At 46.3% G+C, this 23,477-nt stretch overlaps 1 protein-coding gene across 1 annotated transcript in view; it reads right to left on the reverse strand.

The window, feature by feature from the left end:
* Nucleotides 1-23,477, reverse strand: part of LOC118091630 (sodium channel protein type 5 subunit alpha-like) — a 298,412-nt gene that overhangs the window by 34,346 nt on the left and 240,589 nt on the right. The window contains exons 20-21 of the mRNA XM_060280924.1: nucleotides 15,896-16,050; nucleotides 15,166-15,339 (exon numbers count right to left, since the gene is read on the reverse strand). Coding sequence (XP_060136907.1) covers nucleotides 15,166-15,339; nucleotides 15,896-16,050 — 329 coding nt within the window. The remainder of the gene's footprint in view (nucleotides 1-15,165; nucleotides 15,340-15,895; nucleotides 16,051-23,477) is intronic.

Genomic DNA, 23,477 nt, shown 5'->3' on the forward strand with positions numbered 1-23,477 from the left:
TCGGTAGGCCGTACCCCATGATTCAGTTGCCAAGACTCAAAGTCCCTGGCTCCCTACAGCCATTTAAGTCCCCTCCTTTTCAGGGCTTTCCCCAAGCAATCAGAGACTATGCCTGCATGCACCCTGTCACTGCTCTGCCCGTTTCAGCCCTATTCTGGTTCTGGGAGACAAATGGGGAGAGGAGCTTGTTGCAGCAGGAGGAGAGACACCCATGACTCTTCACCAGCCTGACTTATTTCTTTCTCTGGGCCTCCCTTCTCACCTGTTTCAGCTTCTGCCTCTGATTCTGGGCTTCTCTCTGCCATAGGCTCTCCCTACTCACTAAGCCCTGTTACATCCCCAGCTCCCAACACCTCTTCCTAGCCTTCTCCCTCTGACCCCTCATCACCATCCCACCACCATGCTCCAGGTTCTGATCCTGCTTTGCTTGGTGGCTCCCCAGCTGGTTCCTCCCACCATTCCTCTGTGTCGAACTAGTCCATGACCCCTATGCAGTTCCCAATGGGAAGGGTCACTTGGATGCCTCTTTTCCAGATGAAAGGGGCCGAATCCCCAGAGAGGACCCTTGGTCCTATGAACTGCACTGGGGTTGATCATTTTAGGAATACAGGAAGCTGGCATACACCAAGTCCAACTATTACTCCATCTAGCTCAGCATTGTCCACACTGACTGGCTCTGCAGGGTTTCAAGCTCAAAACTCAAAAACCTCATCAGGAGGGCTTTAAACTGACTTATATGGGGGAGGGAGACAGTGGTCCTGAAGGTAGGAGTCTATCAAGTGCTGAAGATGACCATCCAAATGTCAAGGACCAAATGGAGCAAACAGCACACAGACCTAGTGGTGGGAGGAAAATATCCTTAAATAAGAGACATGGGGGAATGATCAATGGTCTTCAATGTCTGTATACTAATGCACAGAGCATGGGAAATAAACAAGATGAACTTGAGCTCTTGGTACAGCAAACTAAATATGACATAATAGGCATCACTGAAACCTGGTGGGATGAGTCTCATGACTACCATTCAGGTAGCCAGCAATGTCCCTGTGACAGCAACAGCCATTATGCAAATAACCATCTTCCACCGAGAACAATTTGCAAGCCTAGCTTCCAATGGGAAGAGGCCGCCATGCTTAAGAGTCCTGGAAATAAAGGGCCAAGAATGCATCTGGGGAAACAAAGGCGAGGAATCAACAGCACTTACCCACTGACCTATCCAGCGGCAAAGAGAAAAATCTGGTTTTGAATTGACATTAACGTCACATGCTCAATTTCAGTCGCTGAGCTAATGGGGGCAGCCATTTCTCTCTCACACCTTCACTGACCTCCCAGGACTGGTTGTGAGGATAATGAAAGGAGGCAATAACTGGGTGGTGAACAGTGGCAGAGAACATAAATAATGAGCAGGCTGTGTTGTTGTTGTTGTTCCAGACCCACATTCATTTCAGTTCAGAGCCAAGTGAAAGATAAGCTCAAACATCATTAAAGGCTTCCTAGCATTTGTCCCAGGGGTATGGCTGCAGATAGATGGCATTATGTGACACCCAGTCCCGGAGAAGAGGGCACGCAAGGTGAATTCAGGCCAAAAATATGCAGGCTGTCCCCAGCCCCCCTTACCCTCGCTTCTTCTGCACTGAGCCCTCCCGTAATCCTCAGCGTTTATAGATATCCTGGCCCCACCTGTTTCATACTCTCATTGGCTGCGGACATTTTTAGCTCATCACGGCTGGTGACTTGATGTTAAGCTTTGGGGGAAACCGGTTGCTGGGTATCCACTCAAGCAAAAACTCAATACCTTTTGGCATCCAGACAAACCAGAGCATTTCCATCAGTGCTCTGTTTGTCGGCAATTATTGACCGTCCCCTGTTCGTTCAGATCTGTGTCCAAGGGAAGATGCAGCAATTGGAACACTGTGCCTGCGAGAGCCATCGGAAGCGACAACTCAGGTAATAGACCTAGGTCATGTCAACCCCTGTACTTTTAAACCACATTTAAAGCAGATGCCCCCCCCCCCAAAGAATCAAGGGGACTGTAGTTTACTCCCTCTCAGAGATATGATTTCCAGCACCCTCAACACACTAACATCCACAGGATTCTTTGGGGGAAGCCATCTGATTTCAGTGTAAGGTGTGGGTGTGGCCCTAGAGAGCCATGGAAGCACAGTCTGTGGAACCTCAGGGGCTAAGCCTTTTCCTCCTCCAACTTTCCCTCCACATCCATCTTTTGCCTATGTATCTCCTCCATCATAAGGCCTTCTGTTGGAATTGGTTTTCTATAACATATTGTACTACAAATATGTACAGTCGCACCTTGGTTTTCGAACAACTTATTTCGCGAACGTTTCAGCTCCCAAACGCCGCAAACCTGGAAGCGACTGTTCCATTCTGCAAACTTTTTTTGGAAACCGAACATCTGACGGGGCTTCCGATTGGCTGCAGGAGCTTCCTGCAGCCAATCAGAAGCCATGCTTTGGTTTCTGAACATTCTGGAAGTCTGAACGGACTTCCAGAATGGATTCCATTCGACTTTGAAGGTACTGTTATAAATCATATTGGGGGTCAATTTTCCATAACAGTACGACTGTGCTCAGTGCTTTTTTTCTAAAAAAATATTTAGGGGTACTCTCATTTTCCTACTCATATTGAAATACTGCCCCTCAATGAGGCAAACCTTAGATTCACAAAATCTATAGGGGTATGTGTATCCCTGCGTCCCCCCAGAAAAAAACCACTGACTCTACTACAAACCTGAGACATTGCTTCCTTCCTTACAGAACCTCCTGGGTTTCTCCCTGGCAGGCCCTCAGCTGTGGAATTCCCTCCTCACAGAGGTACATCTAACTTTTAGAGAATGTTTAAGGCATACCTTTTCACCCTGCCTTTGCCACCTGAAGTGCCCACCCTATTCCTACGATGGTAATTTGTTTTGACTGTTTGTAATGTTTCATTGTTTTAACCCACCCTGGGAACTGCTGGTGTAGGGTGTGTAATAAATTTAATAGTAGTAATAATAATAAAATAATAGCCATCCGCCTTCCCCCTATTTGGTGTTGAGGACAGAGGCGATGATGGGCCTTCAACTGAAACACAGACATGCAATTAAATCCTGCGGAAGCACTGGAAGTGCGGATTCTAAGGTTTACCAAAATCTCTCTTAATCGATTGAAAATATGCAGATCAAGAATCATTAGCAAAGTAGACCAAACAATACTATTACTAATCAGCTGTGACAGGGAACGAAGTATGTAAATGTTGAAACTAAGCGCTTTCTAGAGTAGTTTCAGATTCCATTGAATCACCTGGTGTTAACAACTTCTTGGCAGGAAATGTACTGCCTGGAGGCTAATTAGTAAAATGCTTCTTCTAGTGTCACTGGCTGTGAATTTGCTCTTTTGGTAGCAAAGCTGCATTGTCTGACTGAGAGACGCAACATTATTCACGGCGTTCTTCCTGCTTCCAGAATATATCATACATATATTGTTTGTGACCCACCAAATGGTGTGGGATGTTTCTGAACGTTCAGTGGGCCGTCTCTCCTCCCCTCTCTCTCACTCTCACACACCCTATTCCTCCACATATGACAAACTGTAGGCAAGTGTGAATTTCCCCCTATTATTTGCATATTGCTGTGGTTGGCATCCATCTGCCTTGAGAGACAATGGAGTGTGCCTTTGGGGGTGAAGTCAAACCACTGCGTCAGCAGCACCAAAGTGACCTCCCTGGGGCGCAAGCCTGGGCAGTGTGCATGGAGGTCCTGGGCTGCCCAGACAACAAGACCTGATGTGATCCAAAGGAAAGCAGAGCAAGACGTTTGGCGCCAGCTTGGCTGCAGGAGTTGCCGGAAGGAGGCATGCAAGGCGCCATCCAACTGCCTTAGGGACTCCATGCCAGATTTGACAAGGTTTTACTCCTGAGCCTTTTCTCTCTTGAAGATATCCCACAAGGCAGCTCTTGGGGAGGGGATGCTTATAGTGGTAGGGCCTCATTCTTAGAATAAAGGTAAAGGGACCCCTGACCGTTAGGTCCAGTCGTGACCAACTCTAGGGTTGCAGCGCTCACCTCGCATTATTGGCCAAGGGAGCCAGCGTACAGCTTCCGGGTCATGTGGCCAGCATGACAAAGCCGCTTCTGGCAAACCAGAGCAGCACACGGAAACGCCGTTTACCTTCCCGCTTGGAGCAGTACCTACCGTGTTTCCCCTTTTTTAAGACACCGTCTTATAACTTTTTTTCCTCAAAAAAACACACGGTGTCTTATTTTCAGGGGATGTCTTGTTTTTTTAAATTATGTTTTTATGGTACCTTAAGGCCTCCTTGGCCGGCCGGGCCGAGGGCTCGGGCTGCTGCTGGGTGCTCTGCATGATGCTGCTGGGCGCTCTGCGCGGCGCTGCAGCAGCAGCACGTTCCAGGCACCGAGGTGACAGGTCGCTGGCTCTTTGCTCTGCCCAGTGCTGCCGGGCGCTCGGCGCTGCGGAGCGATCCGCCCTGCAGCCGCCGATTCCAGCGGCGGAGCAGCAGGTCTCCTCGGCCGGGCCAGGAAGAGGCCAGGCCGCTGGCTCGGTGCTCCGCCCGCTGCAGGGCGCTCCGAGCACTCGGGGCTGCGGAGCGCTCTGCTCTGCAGCCGCCGATTCCGGCAGCGGGGCGGCAGACCTCCTCGGCTGCGGCAGGAAGAGGCCAGGCTGTTGGCTCGGCGCTCCGCCTGCTGCAGGGCGCTCCGAGCGCTCGGCGCTGCGGAGCGCTCCGCACTGCAGCCGCCGATTCCAGCGGCGGGGCGGCAGGTCTCCTCGGCCGGGCCAGGAAGAGGCCAGGCCGCTGGCTCGGCGCTCCGCCAGCTGCAGGGCGCTCCGAGCACTCGGGGCTGCGGAGCGCTCTGCTCTGCAGCCGCCGATTCCGGCGGCGGGGCAGCAGACCTCCTCGGCTGGGGCAGGAAGAGGCCAGGCTGTTGGCGCGGCGCTCCGCCCGCTGCAGCGCTCCGCCCGGAATCGGCGGCGGGGCTGCAGGCCTCCTCAGCTGGGCAAAAAAAGAGAAAGAGGCTAGGCCGCTGGCTCGGTGCTCCGCTCTGCAGCTGCGGCAGGCCGATCCTATGCGGAGCGAACCTTTATCTGCCCGCGCTTCAGCATGCGGGACCCGGGAGACGCTGCAGCGGGGAGAAGAGGCAAAGGGGGAGGAGGAGGTGGAGGTGGCTCCGGCTTCGCCTCCTTTCCTCCCTTGCAAGGCTCCTCGGCAGCCCCAGCGGAAGGCAGAACCTCGGGCCCGGGAGCCGCCAGCCGGCACTCACTGAAGGGAAAGGACCCAGCATGCCGGAGATGTGGCTCGTGGGTCTGTTAGCTGCCCCCATCGCTTGGATTCACACCGCCTCTGTCATTTTCCTTGGGCGCCGCACATGCCCGGCAGCAGCACGGGGGGGCTTCCCTCCGCCTTCGCGTCCTCCCTTCACAGCCCCCTGACAAACCCACCGCCTCCGCCGCTACCACCATCCTGCGGACCCGGCTCGGAGGTTTCGGTGGTGGTTTCAGAAGAGGGAGCGGGGGAGGGCCCGCTTCGGCAGAGATAAAAACTCTCTTGCGCTCTGCGAATGCGGCAGGCGCGCAGGAACTAAACTAACTAAAACAACAACAGGGGGACGAAGAGTGTGCGGGGTGGCAGCAGTGGCGGAGGTGGCGATAGTGAGGCTGGCCACACTCAGGAGCTCTATCCAGGGCCGTCTTAGGTATGGCTCATTTTCGGGGTGTGGCTTATATTTCTCAAATGCTTGAAAATCCTGCTACGTCTTATATTATGACTACGTCTTAAAAAGGGGGAAACACGGTATTTATCTACTTCCACTTTGATGTGCTTTCGAACTGCTAGGTTGGCAGGAGCTGGGACAGAGCAACGGGAGCTCACCCCGTCGTGGGGATTCGAGCCGCCGACCTTCTGATCGGCAAGCCCTAGGCTCAGTGGTTTAACCCACAGCGCCACCCGCGTCCCCATTCTAAGAATACCTTCTCATAAATAGATTCAGGAGAAGCCTTCATTAATGTGATGTATACTGCTTTATTGTACAGGTATTTTGGGGTTTCATGCTGGGAATCGCTTATGTTTACTTCTGTACCATGGTACAATTATGCCAGGTATCCCCAAACTTCGGCCCTCCAGATGTTTTGGACTACAATTCCCATTTTCCCTGACCACTGGTCCTGTTAGCTAGGGATCATGGGAGTTGTAGGCCAAAACATCTGGAGGGCCGCAGTTTGGGGATGCCTGAATTATGCTATTATGAATTTATTTCACGAGGTGTCTCATAAATGCAATAAACAAATAAATAAATAAAAAAGAGACCTAGGAATCAAATTAAAACTACTTTTCATTCAATGAGACTTATTTCCCTATTTTCTACCATTTTATGCTTTTGTAGTTGCTGTCGTTCTCACTTGCTTTTATTGATGCTTGCATCTGTAACTGGTTGCTGTTTTATTTATTTATTTAAATTGTTCAGCGTTGTTGTTGTTGTTTTGCTCTTTTGCTCACATGTCGCTTTGGGTATGACTGTAGAAAACTTGACTCATAATGCTTTCGAGTAAATGTCAGAAAGACCACTTGCCCCTGTACAGACCTGAAAGGTTAATGGGATCCCCTGGGGAAATTCTGCTCGTGTCACCACCCTAAAGAAGATCATAGGGCGGTGATGTGGAAATGGGCATTTCCTGCTACTCCCCCTGTAGTGTGGAGTGTCGTTCCCTCAGCTATCAGTTGCTTCAGGTATCTTGTAAAGCAATATACCCAACCCTTTTGCCCAGGCAGTGCTGGATTCAGGGTAGAGTAGGTGGTTCTTCTGCACAGGGCACTGAGCCAAGGAGGCACAAAGTAATAATAATAATAATAATAAACATAAACAATAAACAACCTATATTTTTACAGGTACCTACCCATAGTTAGGGACCCAGGTGGCGCTGTGGGTTAAACCACAGAGTCTAGGGCTTGCTGATCAGAAGGTTGGCGGTTTGAAATCCCTGCAACGGGGTGAGCTCCCATTGCTCGGTCCCAGCTCCTGCCCACCTAGCAGTTCGAAAGCACGTCAAAGTGCAAGTAGATTAATAGGGACCGCTACACCGGGAAGGTAAACGGCATTTCCGTGCGCTGCTTTGGTTCGCCAGAAGCAGCTTTGTCATGCTGGCCACATGACCCGGAAGCTGTCTGCGGACAAACGCCGGCTCCCTCGGCCTATAGAGCGAGATGAGTGCCGCAACCCCAGAGTCGGACACGACTGGACCTGATGGTCAGGGGCCCCTTTATCTTTACCCACAGTTAGTGGGGTGCCAAATTTTGTCTCGCTCAAGGCACCATATTACCAAAGTCTACCCTTGCCCCAGGTGTCCCCCGAGCCTGTTTTGTTTGTTTGAATTCCTGTTTTATTGGTTTTCATATGCTTTTATATCACCATTCTATGCTGTTTTTCTGTTTTAATTAAGTGGCCTATTTTTATGTTATGCAGTGCTTAAGAGATTTTTAAAACATTAAATGGTTTAAAAATGTGTTTAACTTAATAAAGAGATAGGCGGATGATAGAGGTTAAAACATGTGACATGGCTGCTTGCATTCCTCCGGTCAGTAGAGGGCGGGACGAAGAGATAGTCAGGGAAAACACATTTTGTGGTTTCCCACTAAACACCCAAGCTCTGCCCGTTCCTCCTGCACGCTCTCTCTCTCATCCTGCAGAAGGCAGCCATGAAAGTACCTCACATGATTTAGGCTCAGACTCCAAAGCCACCCTAGTGCATATGAAGTAACTAAAAATAGCATGATTTATTTACCAGCAGGACTCCTGCACATTTTATTTCTCCTCTTTTAGCAATGCTAGTTATGTTGTGTTAATTCTAGAGGTAGTGGATGGTGGGTTATCTTCCAATTCCAAGCGCTCTCTCTCTCTCTCTCTCTCTCTCTCTCTCGCTCTCTCTCTCTCTCTCGCTCTCTCTCACACACACACACACACACACACACACACACACTAGGGTTGCCAGACTCAATAGAGGACAGGACTTCTGTGCCTTTAATTGCCCTGCTCTCTTTTGAGTCTGGAAACCTTAAAGAGAAGCCAGCAGACCCTTTGCTTGGAAATTAAACAAAGGGTCTGCTGGTTTCTCTTTAAGGTTTCCAGACTCAAAAGAGAGCAGGGCAATTAAAGGCACAGAAGTCCTGTCCTCTATTGAGTCTGGCAACCCTAAATATAAGCCAATGATATTTTTTTTTGGGAGGGGCATTGTTGAATGATACATTTCCCCACCCCTCCAAGTAGCAAGCCAATAAAGTGCACTGGGGACCAGATCAATACACTGGTTTGTTTTTTACAATGCCACACCATCACACAAACTCTGTGGGCTTCCTTAACTTGCAAAAGGCTTCTCCACCGGAGTTGGCACCATTGTTATTGCTAGATCCAGTGCCACATTGTTCTTGAAGCAATCTGCTGTTTCTCTTATAACAAAAATGCATTGGAAATCCACTACCTTCGCATAAAAGACTTTTAGAAACAACAACATACGATTTGAGTCTGGTGGCGGCTGTTTGGGAACAACTGATTACAGCAGATTGCGCAATTACTGCCAAGGCAACACAAACCTCCATCTTGCTAATCAACAGGGGAAAGAAATCCAGAAAACAATTAAAAGTCATTAGGAGACATCAATGCATCTACTCCATACGGCAACTTCTTTTTCAAGCCGATTTGGCAGAAGGCTGGCACTCAGTCTAATTCTTGAATGAGATGTTGTTAACCTGCTAGCCACTCAAGCGTTGTATAGAAGACTCTTTCTCTCTCACTCTTTTGGCCCAGACGTCTGTGCATTTTGTTAAACTTGTACTGCAGCCAGACATTCTACATTTAATGGGGAAATCCTGGAAGAGGCATAGCTTTCCAGGAAACCATTTGAGAAAGCGGCTGAGCATTCACACACACACACACACACACACACACACACACACACACACACACACACACACCACCCCACACACACAAAGAGAGGGAAGAGCTTTGCTGCCTGTGACAAATTATGGGCATGCAGAGTTGTGCCCTAGAAATACTGTTGCTCTAGAACATCTATGGGGAAACTAGCTAGGCCTTCCAGGCCTCAGAGGTTTCATTTTGAGCAAACCATGGCCACCTTTCCTGTGGTGGACTTCGTATGTCATAAGGCAAGGGAAAGTTCAAGGAAGAATCTTTATTTGCATCCCGGGCTTGAATTCTAGCTGCAGCTGCAAATCATGAGCACACAACATCAGCTCCTGATCCTTACTCTGCAGCCAAAAGTCTGCACTTTTTTGGATTTGGTGCCTCTTTCTAACCCATAGGCAAGCCAGGGGTGTGAAGGAAGAGCTGGGGTTGTGAAGGAAGAACCCTCCTTTGCAGCCACGTGACCTTTGACTCACCTGGTGTCATAGAATGTCAGGTGAGTGTTAGAGTGGTCTGGCCATATCTAGTTCCCCACTTCTCCTCTAGAACCACATTGTTGTTCTAGAACCATTCATGATCCAGAACCACTGCTCCACATTGATGGGGCCACTGAGGGTTTCCTCTGCCTAAGGCTGATTACAGATGAAGTGGAAGATTGTTGACTGGGTTATACCAAACACTTGCAACACCATGCTGACTGACACCAGTCCACATGGAAGAGCAGAATCACTATAGTTGGCACAGCTACAGCTCCACCAAAGCAGCAATGGGAACTCTCCGTGCCTTCAACAGGGAATCGAAGCTGACCATGGCTCTCCTAATAATGTACGATACATGTGTTTTTGAAGCACCCTGTTTATCACAGTCACAGGTGCACACGTGAAAAACATTTGATGCACACCTAAAAAAAAGGTGGCAGGTGATCACGCTTTACAGCTACAAGGGTTGTCCAAAATGCTGTGTGTGCAAACTTCTATTAGCACAATGAGACTTTCCCTTCTTCTCCCTGTGCACACACTTAAAACTTGTTCTGCAGAAGATCCTCCAACCCTCTGAATCAGATGCAGGGGAGAGCAGAGGAAAGTTATGTTGAGTAAGTGGAAGTACTGTAACAACAATATTGGCTATGGTAACTTTAGTATCGTACAGTGCAACACAAAGCAAATCCCACCGTTTCAAGTCTGCAGCCCCCCACTGTGATTTTTGACTGAGGGAGAACTGGCAAGTTTGAAACAAAATTGGGAAGTGCACCTGAAGTTTGGCAGCTAGCATGGAAAGATTAAGGGTGGAACGTACAGAGAGAGAGAGAGAGAGAGAGAGAGAGAGAGAGAGAGATGAGAGAAGAAGGAAATGAGACCATGAAAATCCAGAGCCCAAGTTATTGGGCAAAACTTTCTGAAATGCAATGGGCTATTATGATAATGGAGCTAATGTTTGAAGTCGCCTTTTGAAAAGAGACTGTGACATGACATATTCTTGCTCAGCAACCTATTTACGAGCCCAATTCCAGGAATATGAAATAAAGGCACTCGGCAAGAGAGCTGACTTTGGGCAAGGTGGGCAGAAGAAAGTGATGGAACGCCTGTTGTCAGAAATTGCTTTGTTTTATCTCAAATATGTTTTTGCTGGTTATGGTGCATGGGCTGCTCAGATAATATGCATTTTTACACAGCTTTTTCAAGTTTTGGTTCTTTTGCATTTTGCGAAAGAGGCACATTGCTTTGAGATACATTGGAGCCCATTATCAGAGATCAGCCTTCAGGGATTCTCCACTGGACAAAAATAGTCTTTAGTTGATGGATTATGGGAGCAAGCGAGAATCTGCTTCAATAATCCACAATGATGAAATGGTTTTTACTGCGCCACATGTAGAAATCAGTGTCAAAGACTTGCCACAGAGCTGGGTAAGTAGTGGGTGAGGGAGCAGGGGGAGGGATGCACCCAAGCATTGACTTTAAAAATGAATTGGATTTACTGCCCTTTTAAGTTGCTGATCTTGTTTTTAGATTTCAGGGTAAAACCGCACATGATGGAAAAGTTCCTTCATTTAACTCTTTTTTTTTTTAACTGGGCTTGTGGAAAAGGGAATTTTGCCACTATGCAATTGCCCCAAATCAAATTGCCAGCTTTCAAAAAGAGAGAGAGAGACAAAAAGCTGCAGAGGGGGAACATTTAATGGTCATAGACATTTAAGTCTTCATGCTTCATCCACCATTGTTTGCAGGCTTGGGGAGGGGAAGCTATTGAAACCAGGGAATTGGTGCAAGCAATGTGTTAGATCCTCCCTCCCTCTGCACTGTGCCCCCAAGGCTAATTGGTCCCTCTCCATACTAGGGGACAGAATGCCCACCTTGTGTTTAGTTTGACTTTTAAGTGCCTTAAAAGAAATTCTCAGCCCCAGGCAACAACCACTAAAAGGGGACTCTGTTGGAGCCAGGAGGTAGGTCCGCTTCACTGAAATTTTTCCTCCATTCTACTCAAATCACTGAAACTTCTCCTCATGTGTTAGGGTTCATATTTCATCTAAGCACTGAAAAGTGCTTTAACACTTGAAAAGCCACAAGTGCCAAGTGTAATCCTATATGCTGCTCAAAATTTCTTTTTCTTTTCTTTTTTTTTAAAAATGAACTCTATCCAAAATAAAGTGGTTCTCGGTATCAAAAGTTGAGAAGGAGGAGTGCCCATGTTTCCAAATTTAGGTAAATTAAAATATTAATAGGGAGGCTGGAATGAGGAGAACAATATTATCTGTACCACATAATATATTAAGGACACAGCAGAATATAAATAAGCAGGAAATAGATGGACAGCACCCAATGGAAGAAGTTTGCACAAGAGGTGGATGTTGACCAGCTGAGTTTGGAGAATACCGGGTCCCTAAAGGGTGTGTGTGTGTGTGTGTGTGTGTGTGTGTGTGTGTGTGTGTAGGTAACAATGACATCATAATTAGTCTGCAGCATCTACAAATGTCATGGATTGTGTAAATAAGCCCCTTCCTACTGAAATGAGAGATGTGTGACCTACAGAAGGGCTTACCTTCCAAGTCCCGGAATCTTACCTTCCAAGAATCCGGGACCGGCAGCCGTGTGACACCGGAAGTTGCGTCGACGTAACTTCCGGTGTCGCTTTGCCCTTCTGTGGGTACCAAAAATGGCCACCGCTGGCTTTGAAAGTCGCTTCGACGCATGTCAGGAAGTGCGTCAACGCAACTTCCGGTGTCACTCTGCCCATCTATGGGCACCAAAAATGGCCGCCGGCGACACTGGAAGTCACGTCTATGCACTTCCGGAATTGCGTAGATGCGACTTTTGAAGCTGCCGGTGGCCATTTTTGGTGCCCATAGAAGGGCAGATCAGAAAAAAATGGCCGCTGGCAGGAGAAAATAACGGAGAAAAACGGGAAAAGGTAAGTAAAAACGGGGGTTTCCCGGGGAAAACGGGGTACTTGGCAGCTATGTCCAAATTTGCTAAACAAACCTACATAAGAACATAAGAGAAGCCCTGCTAGATCAGACCAAAGGCTTATCTAGTCCAGCATCCTGTTCCCACAGTGGCCAAGCAGATTGCTGTGGGAAGCAGCCTCTTAGTAAGACACGAGTGCCACCACCCTCCACCCTAGTGCTCCTCAGCAACTGGTGTCCAGAGGCAAAGGTGAAAAGGTAAAGGACCCCTGGACAGTTAAGTCTAGTCAAAGGTGACTGTGGGGTGCGGAGCTCATCTCACTTCAGGCCAAGAGAGCCAGCGTTTGTCCACAGACAGCTTTCCAAGTCATGTGACCAGCATGACTAAACCACTTCTGACACAATGGAACACCGTGACGGAAACCAGATCGCACAGAAACGCCGCCTACCTTCCCGCCACACCGGTACCTCACTGGCGTGCTTTCGAACTGCTAGGTTGGCAGAAGCTGGGACAGAGCGATGGGAGCTCATTCAAACCACCGACCTTCTGATCAGCAAGCCCAAGAGGCTCAGTGGTTTAGACCACTGACATGCAAGATTATATGCAACTATCATAACTAGTATTCCTTCAGGAATCTGTCTAGACCCTTTTTAAAACCATTGAAGCTTGTGGCCATCACCACAGCTTGTGCTGGCAAATCCTTCCCTCTGTCTATCGGAAACCTCCCACATTTCACCTTCATTGGATGGTCAGCCCCTGGTTCTAGAATTAAGAGAGATGTAGAAAATCCGGGCTTTTCATGGTTGGTGACAAATGGGTAATTATTACGCAACGGTATAAAACCAATGAAGCCCAATTTAGTAACGCGATGGCTGCAGAAACAGTTTACAACAAAGCAGCTCCAATGACCCACACACTAATTGCAATGCTAATTGCAGTGCGGTATGCAAGGCACCATTCTTCTGATAGCTCAACAACCCTCTACCTAAGAGCAGGAGCAATGTCTAACGCTTTGTGAGCATTGATTGGAGCAAAGAGTAAGCTAGGTGTCCCCCAAGGCAGGGCTGGGGTGCAGGGGTATGCTTGCAGCTGCAGGAAGAAGTGGCTGCCAGTCTCAAATGTTTCCACTGTTTTGTTTTCTGCAGGATGTCATGCCTTGTAATAGGCGACTGCTGCATCGTCCTGTCTCATCCTTGGCCCTTATCTTCTGGGCTTGGTTTTAAAAGGGGTTCAGGGCGAACATCGGCAGTGGGCCCTGGTGGGATGTTGGGGACTCGGGCAGCTGCCGGAGAATGCCATGTGCTAACAGCAGGGCTGATTTGATAGCTAAGAACTTGCAAGGGACATGGAAAAGGAATGCCACACTGCTACCAGGGCCACATATCCAAGCAGCGTGTGAACTGCATGAGTGGCAGGCAATTGGGAAGAAGGAACACTTGTGTCTTGATTCCTTCAGCATCCTTGTCACAGCCAAAGCATTGGGAGCAGCAACTGTACCAAAAAAAAAAGACACTGGGAGAAGCTTGGTTAAAAAAACCCAGAGTGATTAAAGGCCTTTTGAGGCAGAAATCTCCCCCTGAGTAGGCTGGCTAAGATGCATAAAGTAGAATCAGATTTGTGCTGGAAATGTAAAGAAATGGAGGGAACTTTTTTCATATGTGGTGGGCACGTAGAAAGTTTAAAGAATATTGGGAAATGATTTATAATGAGATGAAAAAATGCTTAAAACAACCTTCCCAAAAAGACCACAGGCATTTTTGCTAGGAATCCTTCAAGACAGAGGTTCCTAGGTGTCAGAAAAACTTATTTATGTATGCAACAACGGCGGCCCAAGTTTTGATAGCCCCAAAGTGGAAAGTGAGGGAGGTCCCAACTAGGGAGGATTAGCAACTTAAGATGATAGAATATGTGGAACTAGATGGTCTAACGTAAAGAATAAGAGAGCAAGAAGAAGATGTATTTAAAGAGGAGTGGAAAATCTTTGCTGAATATATGGAAAATAATTGTACACAGTTGAAAACATTGGCAGCATTAAGGTAAATTCAACAGTATAATAAACACTTGAGTGATATAAGATAGAAGAACTGAATAAAATGGCTACAGGAATGGTGGATAAATTAAATGGATCATGGAAGGTTAAGGAGGGAAGTCACTGAATGTATGGTATTTTGTAAGATGTGTATTTTGACCCCAACCTTCCCTGCCACTGAGATGCCCTGGTAAGTTTCATCACCCAAACAGCTTTATGGTTAGGGTGAAAGCAGTTCCTAAGAACCAGCTCCCTCAAATTTGAAACCATTGCTCCAAATGCCCTCTTCAGAAGTTCTGGCACAACAGTGTCCCTTCTCTACTAACTGGAAGTCTTTTACCTTGCTGAGAATCCTTAAAGCATGAGGTGGCCATATACCTTTAAAAAGAGAGATCCAAAATTCCCGTACTTTGAGTTTGGCAGAAATATCAACTTTAAATGGTTTGTTGTGAATGGGGTGAAGGGGGACTGCTATCACAAATCATTACTGTCCCACAGTCTGGTATTCTTCTATGGGAGTTGAGCCAAGGGCTCTCAGCTCAGATGTCACCACTGAATGGTCCCCTTACCTCTTGCATCTATAGATTTCATTTTACAGTGAAAAGAATGGCAAATTCTATCATTTCACTTTATACTTTTTTTAAAAAAAAAAAGCCAAATGCCACAAGGGCATTTTAAGCTGTCCTTCATAGGACCCAAATGTAACTTAGTCCACATTCAAACCGTGAACTGTGTTCACATAGTTCAAGACTGAACTCATTCCACATTGCTGTATGAACCGACCCAGAGGGAAAACACAATACTCACATCTACAATGAGGAAATCAAGCCAACACCAGGCATTGGTGAAGTACTTCTTAAAGCCATAAGCTACCCATTTCAGAAGCATCTCTAGAACAAAGATGTAAGTGAAGATCTTGTCAGCATATTCCAACATGGTTTTAATGTTCTTTTTCTTGTCGAGGTAGATGTCTTCAAATGCCTGGAAGTACAAAGTGGCGAATTAGAGTGCTACAGTCTCCAGATGTTGTCTTTGGGGAGAATTTTTTTTTCTTTAAGAAAAGGCTCTGTGAATAAATGACTACATGCCACTGAATATTTATACTGATCATTACCCTGTCAGAATTGACCAATGAAGCCATATGGTGGCAAACTTTACAATGAAATCATGAATTTGCTGTCTGTTCTAAATACCGTGCAAGAAATATGATAATTTGCAGCCCTGGTGTGTGTGGAGGGGTATATGCAGTGTTGCACTAGGATCTTGGGCAGAGATGCTTCCCATCACCTCCCAATTGATCCTTTAAACAAGAGATGCCAGCAATTCTTCCCTGGCTTGGATTTAACCCAAGCTAGAGAAGAACTCAAGGGTCTAATTAATGCCCGCTTCTTATTAGAGATGGGGATTATACACGCCTGAAATTTATATCCAATCTTAAAGTAAAAGCAAGCTTCGCTGGCATGTCTTCTCTCAACACACAACCACCCATATTTAAAAGTCTAAAGTAATAATGGAAAATAACAAGTTTTAAGCTTACCAGAGCTCCACTGCTCAGGAGAATCATAAATATGATGAAAGTTTCAAACCAGCTGTGTTCAACTATTTGGTAGCACGTTTTCCTCAGTCTCCACCAAATCTTGCCGGGAAATTTTGTGGTGTCTACTGAACAGCACGGGAAGAATCGGACACAAGCTGAAATGATAAAAGGAAGACCAGAAAGAGTTGTTTAATGCTAGGAGCTACTATGAGGGCTCTCCCTTGTCCCAATTTAAAAACAAAAGGAAGGCCTGCTGGATCAAGGTCTATGGTTCACCTAGTGCAGGCATCCCCAAACTGCAGCCCGCCAGATGTTTTGGCCTACAACTCCCATGATCCCTAGCTAGCAGGACCAGTGGTCAGGGAAGATGGGAATTGTAGTCCAAAACATCTGGAGGGCCAAAGTTTGGGGATGCCTGACCTAGTGCAATAGCCCACCTAGTTCAACATCCTGTTCTCAATGTGGCCACTTTTATCTGTCCTGAATCTGACAACATTCAGCATCATTGGATGTGCTTAAGTTCTTGGGCAACGAAAGAGGGATAAAAACTTTTCTCTATTCACTATCTCCATGCAATGCATAATTTTAGGCACTTCTACCATGTCACCCCTTACTCGCCTCAACATTATTAAATGTCTTAATCTTGTGCACGAATGCAGTCTTCAGTCTCTTCAGTTTACTGAAGTTCATTTCTGTCGTTCTGTTCATCTTCCACTTCATTACAGAGTTTCATAGATTCACACAGATGGAAGGGGGGGTCTTGTAGGCCATCTGGTCCAATCCCCTACTCAATGAAAGAAACCCAGAGCTAGAGCAACCCCAGCAGATGGGTTTCCACTTCTTGAGGCAAGTGTTTCCATTGTAAAACCACTCTTGCTGTCCATCTCTTGGTGCTGAACAAAAATCTACCCCCTAGTAACATTAAGGCCATTAATGGGATGCAACCTGGAGGAAATGGGCTCATGGCTAGTTTACAAATAACTAACGTATGCTTATCCATAGCCTTGGTAAAATTAATTGCCGGTATCTACATTATCTATTTTAGTCTTTGTGGTTTTTATTGAAATGCACGGTTCCTATGACCCAATTTATAGTCTTTGGTTCTGCAAAAAACAGATACAGAAAAGAATAGTTCTACTATGATGAAAATGATGAATTGAAATGCACTGTGGGGAAAGGCTGGCTAAGTCAGGGATGGGGGACCTGTGGCCCTTCAGATGTTATTAGACTCCAACTCCAATCAGCCTCAGCCAGCTTGGCCAATGGTCAGGGATGATGAGGGTTGTAGTCCAATGGCATCTGAAGGGCCATAGGTTCCCCATCCCTAAGCTAAAGCAGCAGCTTCATCTCCTTTCTATACTTATTGTCAATGGTGAATAACATCTAACTAACTTACAAGGTTTGATGTAACTCATTGACAACAGGTACAGTGTTGCCAGCATCCCTGTAGCTCTGTTGGGCAATGTGTTCCAGAAACGGCAATGCTTTTGATGCCATTTAAACGATCCTTATCATTCACACAGACACTGTCACCTCCCTCCACAATAGGGAACATTTAAGTCCTTTCCATTGAATGCAGTCATTTTCTTTTCATAGTGGACAGGTCCCCCGCCCCACCCCACCCAGCTCTAGGCTTTCATTCAAAAATCCTAACTTAAATCACAATAAAATCTCTCTCTGTGTGTGTACATGCATGCAAGCTGAGCATAGTGTATACTAGAACAGCAGGCTTTTACTGCTGCTACAAGTGGAAGATAATTCCAGGTTGTCACAGCTCAGGAAAGCTCAATCAGAGAAAAAACATCTGCAAATGAATTAAAGGCTAGAAATGGCCAACTTATTGTACATATAATAGAAATATTCTAAGCCTTGAGCAGAGGGCCAAAGGAGATGTGATGCTTATCACGTAGTCTGCCCATGTGCAGCCGATTTTTTTAAAAAAAATAGCAATAATTCCAAAATAGCCCACATATATCACACTCTTTTCTCCAGTGTTTCGCTGTTGACTTAGAAGGTGGCTGTACTTGCTCTAGCCCCACCCCCTTTAATTTCCTTGCCTTTCCATCTACTCTTTTATCACATAAACCACACTAAGAGGGTGGAGGGCTAAGGGAATCTATTATTTGCATGATTTGTAACATGGGGGAGATAAAATGGAAGAAACACAAGTACCATGGCTTCTGTGGAGGCAGATCTCTACTTTCTACCATTCAAAAGGTGGAAAGAGAAGAAGCAACACATAAACTTTCAGAGTCTGAAGGGTTGGTGAAACGCTGTAATAGTAATGCTATGGGTTTAATTTCTAGACTATACCATAGCTTATTGCTATTACAAGCAAATGGTACAGAAGGCAAGATTGGAGTTTGAAACTGAAGGGACAGAAATGGCAGGTAGGATGGAGCAAATCCCCATTTAGGTACCGTAAATCTCAGTTAGAGACTAAGAAATGGAATTTAAAATGGCTCATAGGCAGTGCTTAACACCACAGAGGTTATAATGTATAGATTCTATACCGCTGGAGGGGATACCAGCTGGTAGGAACTTATAGACATTTCTGGTGGGATTGTGGAAAAGAATAAAAGTTCTGGATCTCCGTTTAAGGAGATTAACACAAATCGTAGCATAATACCCACCGCACAACTGGCTCTTCTAAACATCTAGGAAGAGAATGATTAGAAATTATGTGTAAGGAGTTGATTATCCATTTGCTAACTGTGACCAGAGCCACAATAGCCTGGCTTTAAGACTCATCGCAATTACCCACAGAAACAAGTTGAAATACAGCTGCTTCACAGGTGTGTGTGTGTGTGTGTGTGTTGTGTCCTCCCTATATGCGGCCCCAGTTAACAACCTGGCCAGAGCACTTTGGACCAATTGCAGCTTCTGAGTACTCTTCAAAGTCAGCCAGTAAATCCAGAGCGCACTACATTAATCCAGATGTGATGTAACTAAAGATGTTTCACTGAGGCCAGAACTGCAGTCTCCAGAAATGGGTGTGTTTTGCACACCAGCCTCAGCCGGGCAAAGCACCAAATTTCAAGGTAAAGGGTAAAGGGACCCCTGACCATTAGGTCCAGTCGTGACCGACTCTGGGGTTGTGGCACTCATCTCGCATTATTGGCCGAGGAAGCCGGCGTACAGCGTACACCAAAATTCAAAGCCAGGTCCAAGCCATGTGCCTGCATTTTCAAGGGAAGACCCACCCCTCTTCTGATGTACTGACCAAGGGCACCTCTGCCTGGTCTGGATTAAGGTGCTGCTTGTTTTCCCACATCCAGTCCGCTGGTTCTGGATTTCCACAGTCTCACTTGAATGAGATGGACAACTGGGATAGAGTTGGGTGTTATCTGCAAACTGGTGATGTTGTTGTTGTTTAGTCGTTTAGTCGTGTCCGACTCTTCGTGACCCCATGGACCATAGCACGCCAGGCACTCCTGTCTTGCACTGCCTCCCGCAGTTTGGTCAAACTCATGTTCGTAGCTTCGAGAACACTGTCCAACCATCTCGTCCTCTGTCGTCCCCTTCTCCTAGTGCCCTCAATCTTTCCCAACATCAGGGTCTTTTCCAAGGATTCTTCTCTTCTCATGAGGTGGCCAAAGTATTGGAGCCTCAGCTTCACGATCTGTCCTTCCAGTGAGCACCCAGGGCTGATTTCCTTAAGAATGGATAGGTTTGATCTTCTAGCAGTCCATGGGACTCTCAAGAGTCTCCTCCAGCACCATAATTCAAAAGCATCAATTCTTCGGCGATCAGCCTTCTTTATGGTCCAGCTCTCACTTCCATACATCACTACTGGGAAAACCATAGCTTTAACTATACGGACCTTTGTCGGCAAGGTGATGTCTCTGCTTTTTAAGATGCTGTCTAGGTTTGTCATTGCTTTTCTCCCAAGAAGCAGGCGTCTTTTAATTTCGTGACTGCTGTCACCATCTGCAGTGATCAAGGAGCCCAAGAAAGTAAAATCTCTCACTGCCTCCATTTCTTCCCCTTCTATTTGCCAGGAGGTGATGGGACCAGTGGCCATGATCTTGGTTTTTTTGATGTTGAGCTTCAGACCATATTTTGCGCTCTCCTCTTTCACCCTCATTAAAAGGTTCTTTAATTCCTCCTCGCTTTCTGCCATCAAGGTTGTGTCATCTGCATATCTGAGGTTGTTGATATTTCTTCCGGCAATCTTAATTCCTGCTTGGGATTCATCTAGTCCAGCCTTTCGCATGATGAATTCTGCATATAAGTTAAATAAGCAGGGAGACAATATACAACCTTGTCGTACTCCTTTCCCAATTTTGAACCACTCAGTTGTTCCATATCCAGTTCTAACTGTAGCTTCTTGTCCCACATAGAGATTTCTCAGGAGACAGATGAGGTGATCAGGCACTCCCATTTCTTTAAGAACTTGCCATAGTTTGCTGTGGTCGACACAGTCAAAGGCTTTTGCATAGTCAATGAAGCAGAAGTAGACGTTTTTCTGGAACTCTCTAGCTTTCTCCATAATCCAGCGCATGTTTGCTATTTGGTCTCTGGTTCCTCTGCCCTTTCGAAATCCAGCTTGCACTTCTGGGAGTTCTCGGTCCACATACTGCCTAAGCCTGCCTTGTAGAATTTTAAGCATAACCTTGCTAGCGTGTGAAATGAGCGCAATTGTGCGGTAGTTGGAGCATTCTTTGGCACTGCCCTTCTTTGGAATTGGGATGTAGACTGATCTTCTCCAGTCCTCTGGCCATTGCTGAGTTTTCCATACTTGCTGGCATATTGGGTGTAGCACCTTAACAGCATCATCTTTTAAAATTTTAAACAGTTCAGCTGGAATATCATCACTTCCACTGGCCTTGTTATTAGCAATGCTTTCTAAGGCCCATTTGACTTCACTCTCCAAGATGTCTGGCTCAAGGTCAGCAACCACACTACCTGAGGTGTACGAGACCTCCATATCTTTCTGGTATAATTCCTCTGTGTATTCTTGCCACCTCTTCTTGATGTCTTCTGCTTCTGTTAGGTCCTTACCACTTTTGTCCTTGATTATGGTAATCTTTGTACGAAATGTTCCTTTCATATCTCCAATTTTCTTGAACAGATCTCTGGTTTTCCCCATTCTATTGTTTTCCTCTATTTCTTTGCATTGCTCATTTAAGAAGACCCTCTTGTCTCTCCTTGCTGTTTTTTGGAAATCTGCATTCAGTTTCCTGTATCTTTCCCTATCTCCCTTGCATTTTGCTTGCCTCCTCTCCTCCGCTATTCGTAAGGCCTCGTTGGACAGCCATTTTGCCTTCTTGCGTTTCCTTTTCCTTGGGATGGTTTTCGTTGCTGCCTCCTGTATAATGTTACGAGCCTCCATCCATAGTTCTTCAGGCACTCTGTCCACCAAATCTAAATCCTTAAACCTGTTCCTCACTTCCACTGTGTATTCATAAGGGATTTGATTCAGATTGTATCTTCTTACTGGCCCAGTGGTTTTTCCTACTTTCTTCAGTTTAAGCTGGAATTTTGCTGTAAGAAGCTGATGATCTGAGTTACAGTCAGCTCCAGGTCTTGTTTTTGCTGACTGTATAGAGCTTCTCCATCTTTGGCTGCAGAGAATATAATCAATCTGATTTCGATGCTGCCCATTTGGTGATATCCATGTGTAGAGTCGTCTCTTGTGTTGTTGGAAGAGAGTGTTTGTGATGACCAGCTTGTTCTCTTGACAGAACTCTATTAGCCTTTGCCCTGCTTCATTTTGAACTCCAAGGCCAAACTTGCCAGTTGTTCCTTTTATCTCTTGATTCCCTACTTTAGCATTCCAATCCCCTGTAATGAGAAGAACATCCTTCTTTGGTGTCATTTCTAGAAGGTGTTGTAGGTCTTCATAGAATTGGTCAATTTCACTTTCTTCAGCTCCAGTAGTTGGTGCATAAACTTGGATTACTGTGATGTTAAAAGGTCTGCCTTGGATTCGTATCGAGATCATTCTGTCATTTTTGAGATTGCATCCCATTACAGCTTTTGCCACTCTTTTGTTGACTATGAGGGCCACTCCATTTCTTCTACAGGATTCTTGCCCACAGTAGTAGATATGATAGTCACTCGAACTGAATTCACCCATTCCCTTCCATTTTAGTTCACTGATGCCCAGGATGTCGATATTTATTCTTGTCATCTCATTTTTGACCACATCCAGCTTACCTCTATTCATGGTTCTTACATTCCAGGTTCCTATGCAATATTTTTCTTTACAGCATCGGACTTTCCTTTCGCTTCCAGGCATATCTGCAACTGAGCGTCCTTTCGGCTTTGGCCCAGCCGCTTCATCAGCTCTGAATCTACTTGTACTTGTCCTCCGCTCTTCCTCAGTAGCATGTTGGACGCCTTCCGACCTGAGGGGCTCATCTTCCAGCGTCATAACTTTTATATGCCTGTTGTCTTTGTCCATGGAGTTTTCTTGGCAGGGATACTGGAGTGGCTTGCCAGTTCCTTCTCCAGGTGGATCACGTTTAGTCAAAACTCTCCACTATGACCTGTCCATCTTGGGTGGCCCTGCATGGCATAGCTCATAGCTTCTCTGAGTTATTCAAGCCCCTTCGCCACGACAAGGCATTGATCCATGAAGGGGTGCAAACTGGTGATGCCAAAGCCCAAATCACCTCCACTAGTGGTTACATGTAAATATTAAGCATGGGGAACAAAGTAGGGGCATGTAGGACCCCAAAGAGCAACTGTTAAGGTATGGAATACGAATCCCCATGCTGGAGCTCACCATGTTCTCTTAGAATGGCAATGGCGCCCACCAGAGAGGTGCTGGAGCTGAGCTCCGGTGAGCTCCTGCTGAAAAAAAGCCCTGAGCACCACCATCTGGAACAAGCCACCCAGAAAGTTCTAGAACGAAACTGGTCTAGAAGTGTGCCTTGTTCAGTGGCATGGTGCTGAGAGGTCCAGCACAACTAACAGAAAAGTATTCCCCCTGTCCAGTTTCTGGCAATAGGTCATCTACAGAGGCCGTTCCCTTCCCAAAATCAGAGCCAAAGCTGGATTGAAATGGCTCTGGAGCCGAGAAGAGGGTGGAATGCTTAAGTCATTGTCTTACTGAACTATTTATTTTGTGCATTATGCTATACTAAAAAAAAAAGTACCGGTACTGAAAACAGGGGGCATCTAGAAACAAACAACTGAAGAATTGCATAAACTGGAATGCTTGCATCGTCATACCAAACCCTTTTCTGACAAGTGAATTCATGTTGGGTTGTTGCATTTAAGCAGAGCTACCAAGAAAAAGCCTGGGAACTACAGACATCCCCGTGCCCTGCTGGGGTTCTGCTACCTCATTTGGTCATCTTTCACATGCCAAAATACCGTTCTGCTGACTGCAGGGGCTCTTGCATTTCTTGCAAGTTATCCCCCTCTGATCCCCGCTAAGCAGGCTTGTTTCTGAGTTAAATAATCCTCTGGGATATGCACGCTCATGGATATAAGACAGTTTAACTCACCTTATTCTCCATCTCTTCCCTCCCTCCCTCCCCACCTTCCAACACATCAGGAAGAACCCCATGGAACAATCAGTTGCAACAGAGACTCAAGGCTGTCAAGTGATTGCATTTGTTAACTGGAG

The sequence above is a fragment of the Zootoca vivipara genome, chromosome 12 (assembly GCF_963506605.1).
Source record: "Zootoca vivipara chromosome 12, rZooViv1.1, whole genome shotgun sequence".
In the NCBI taxonomy this organism is placed as follows: domain Eukaryota; kingdom Metazoa; phylum Chordata; class Lepidosauria; order Squamata; family Lacertidae; genus Zootoca; species Zootoca vivipara.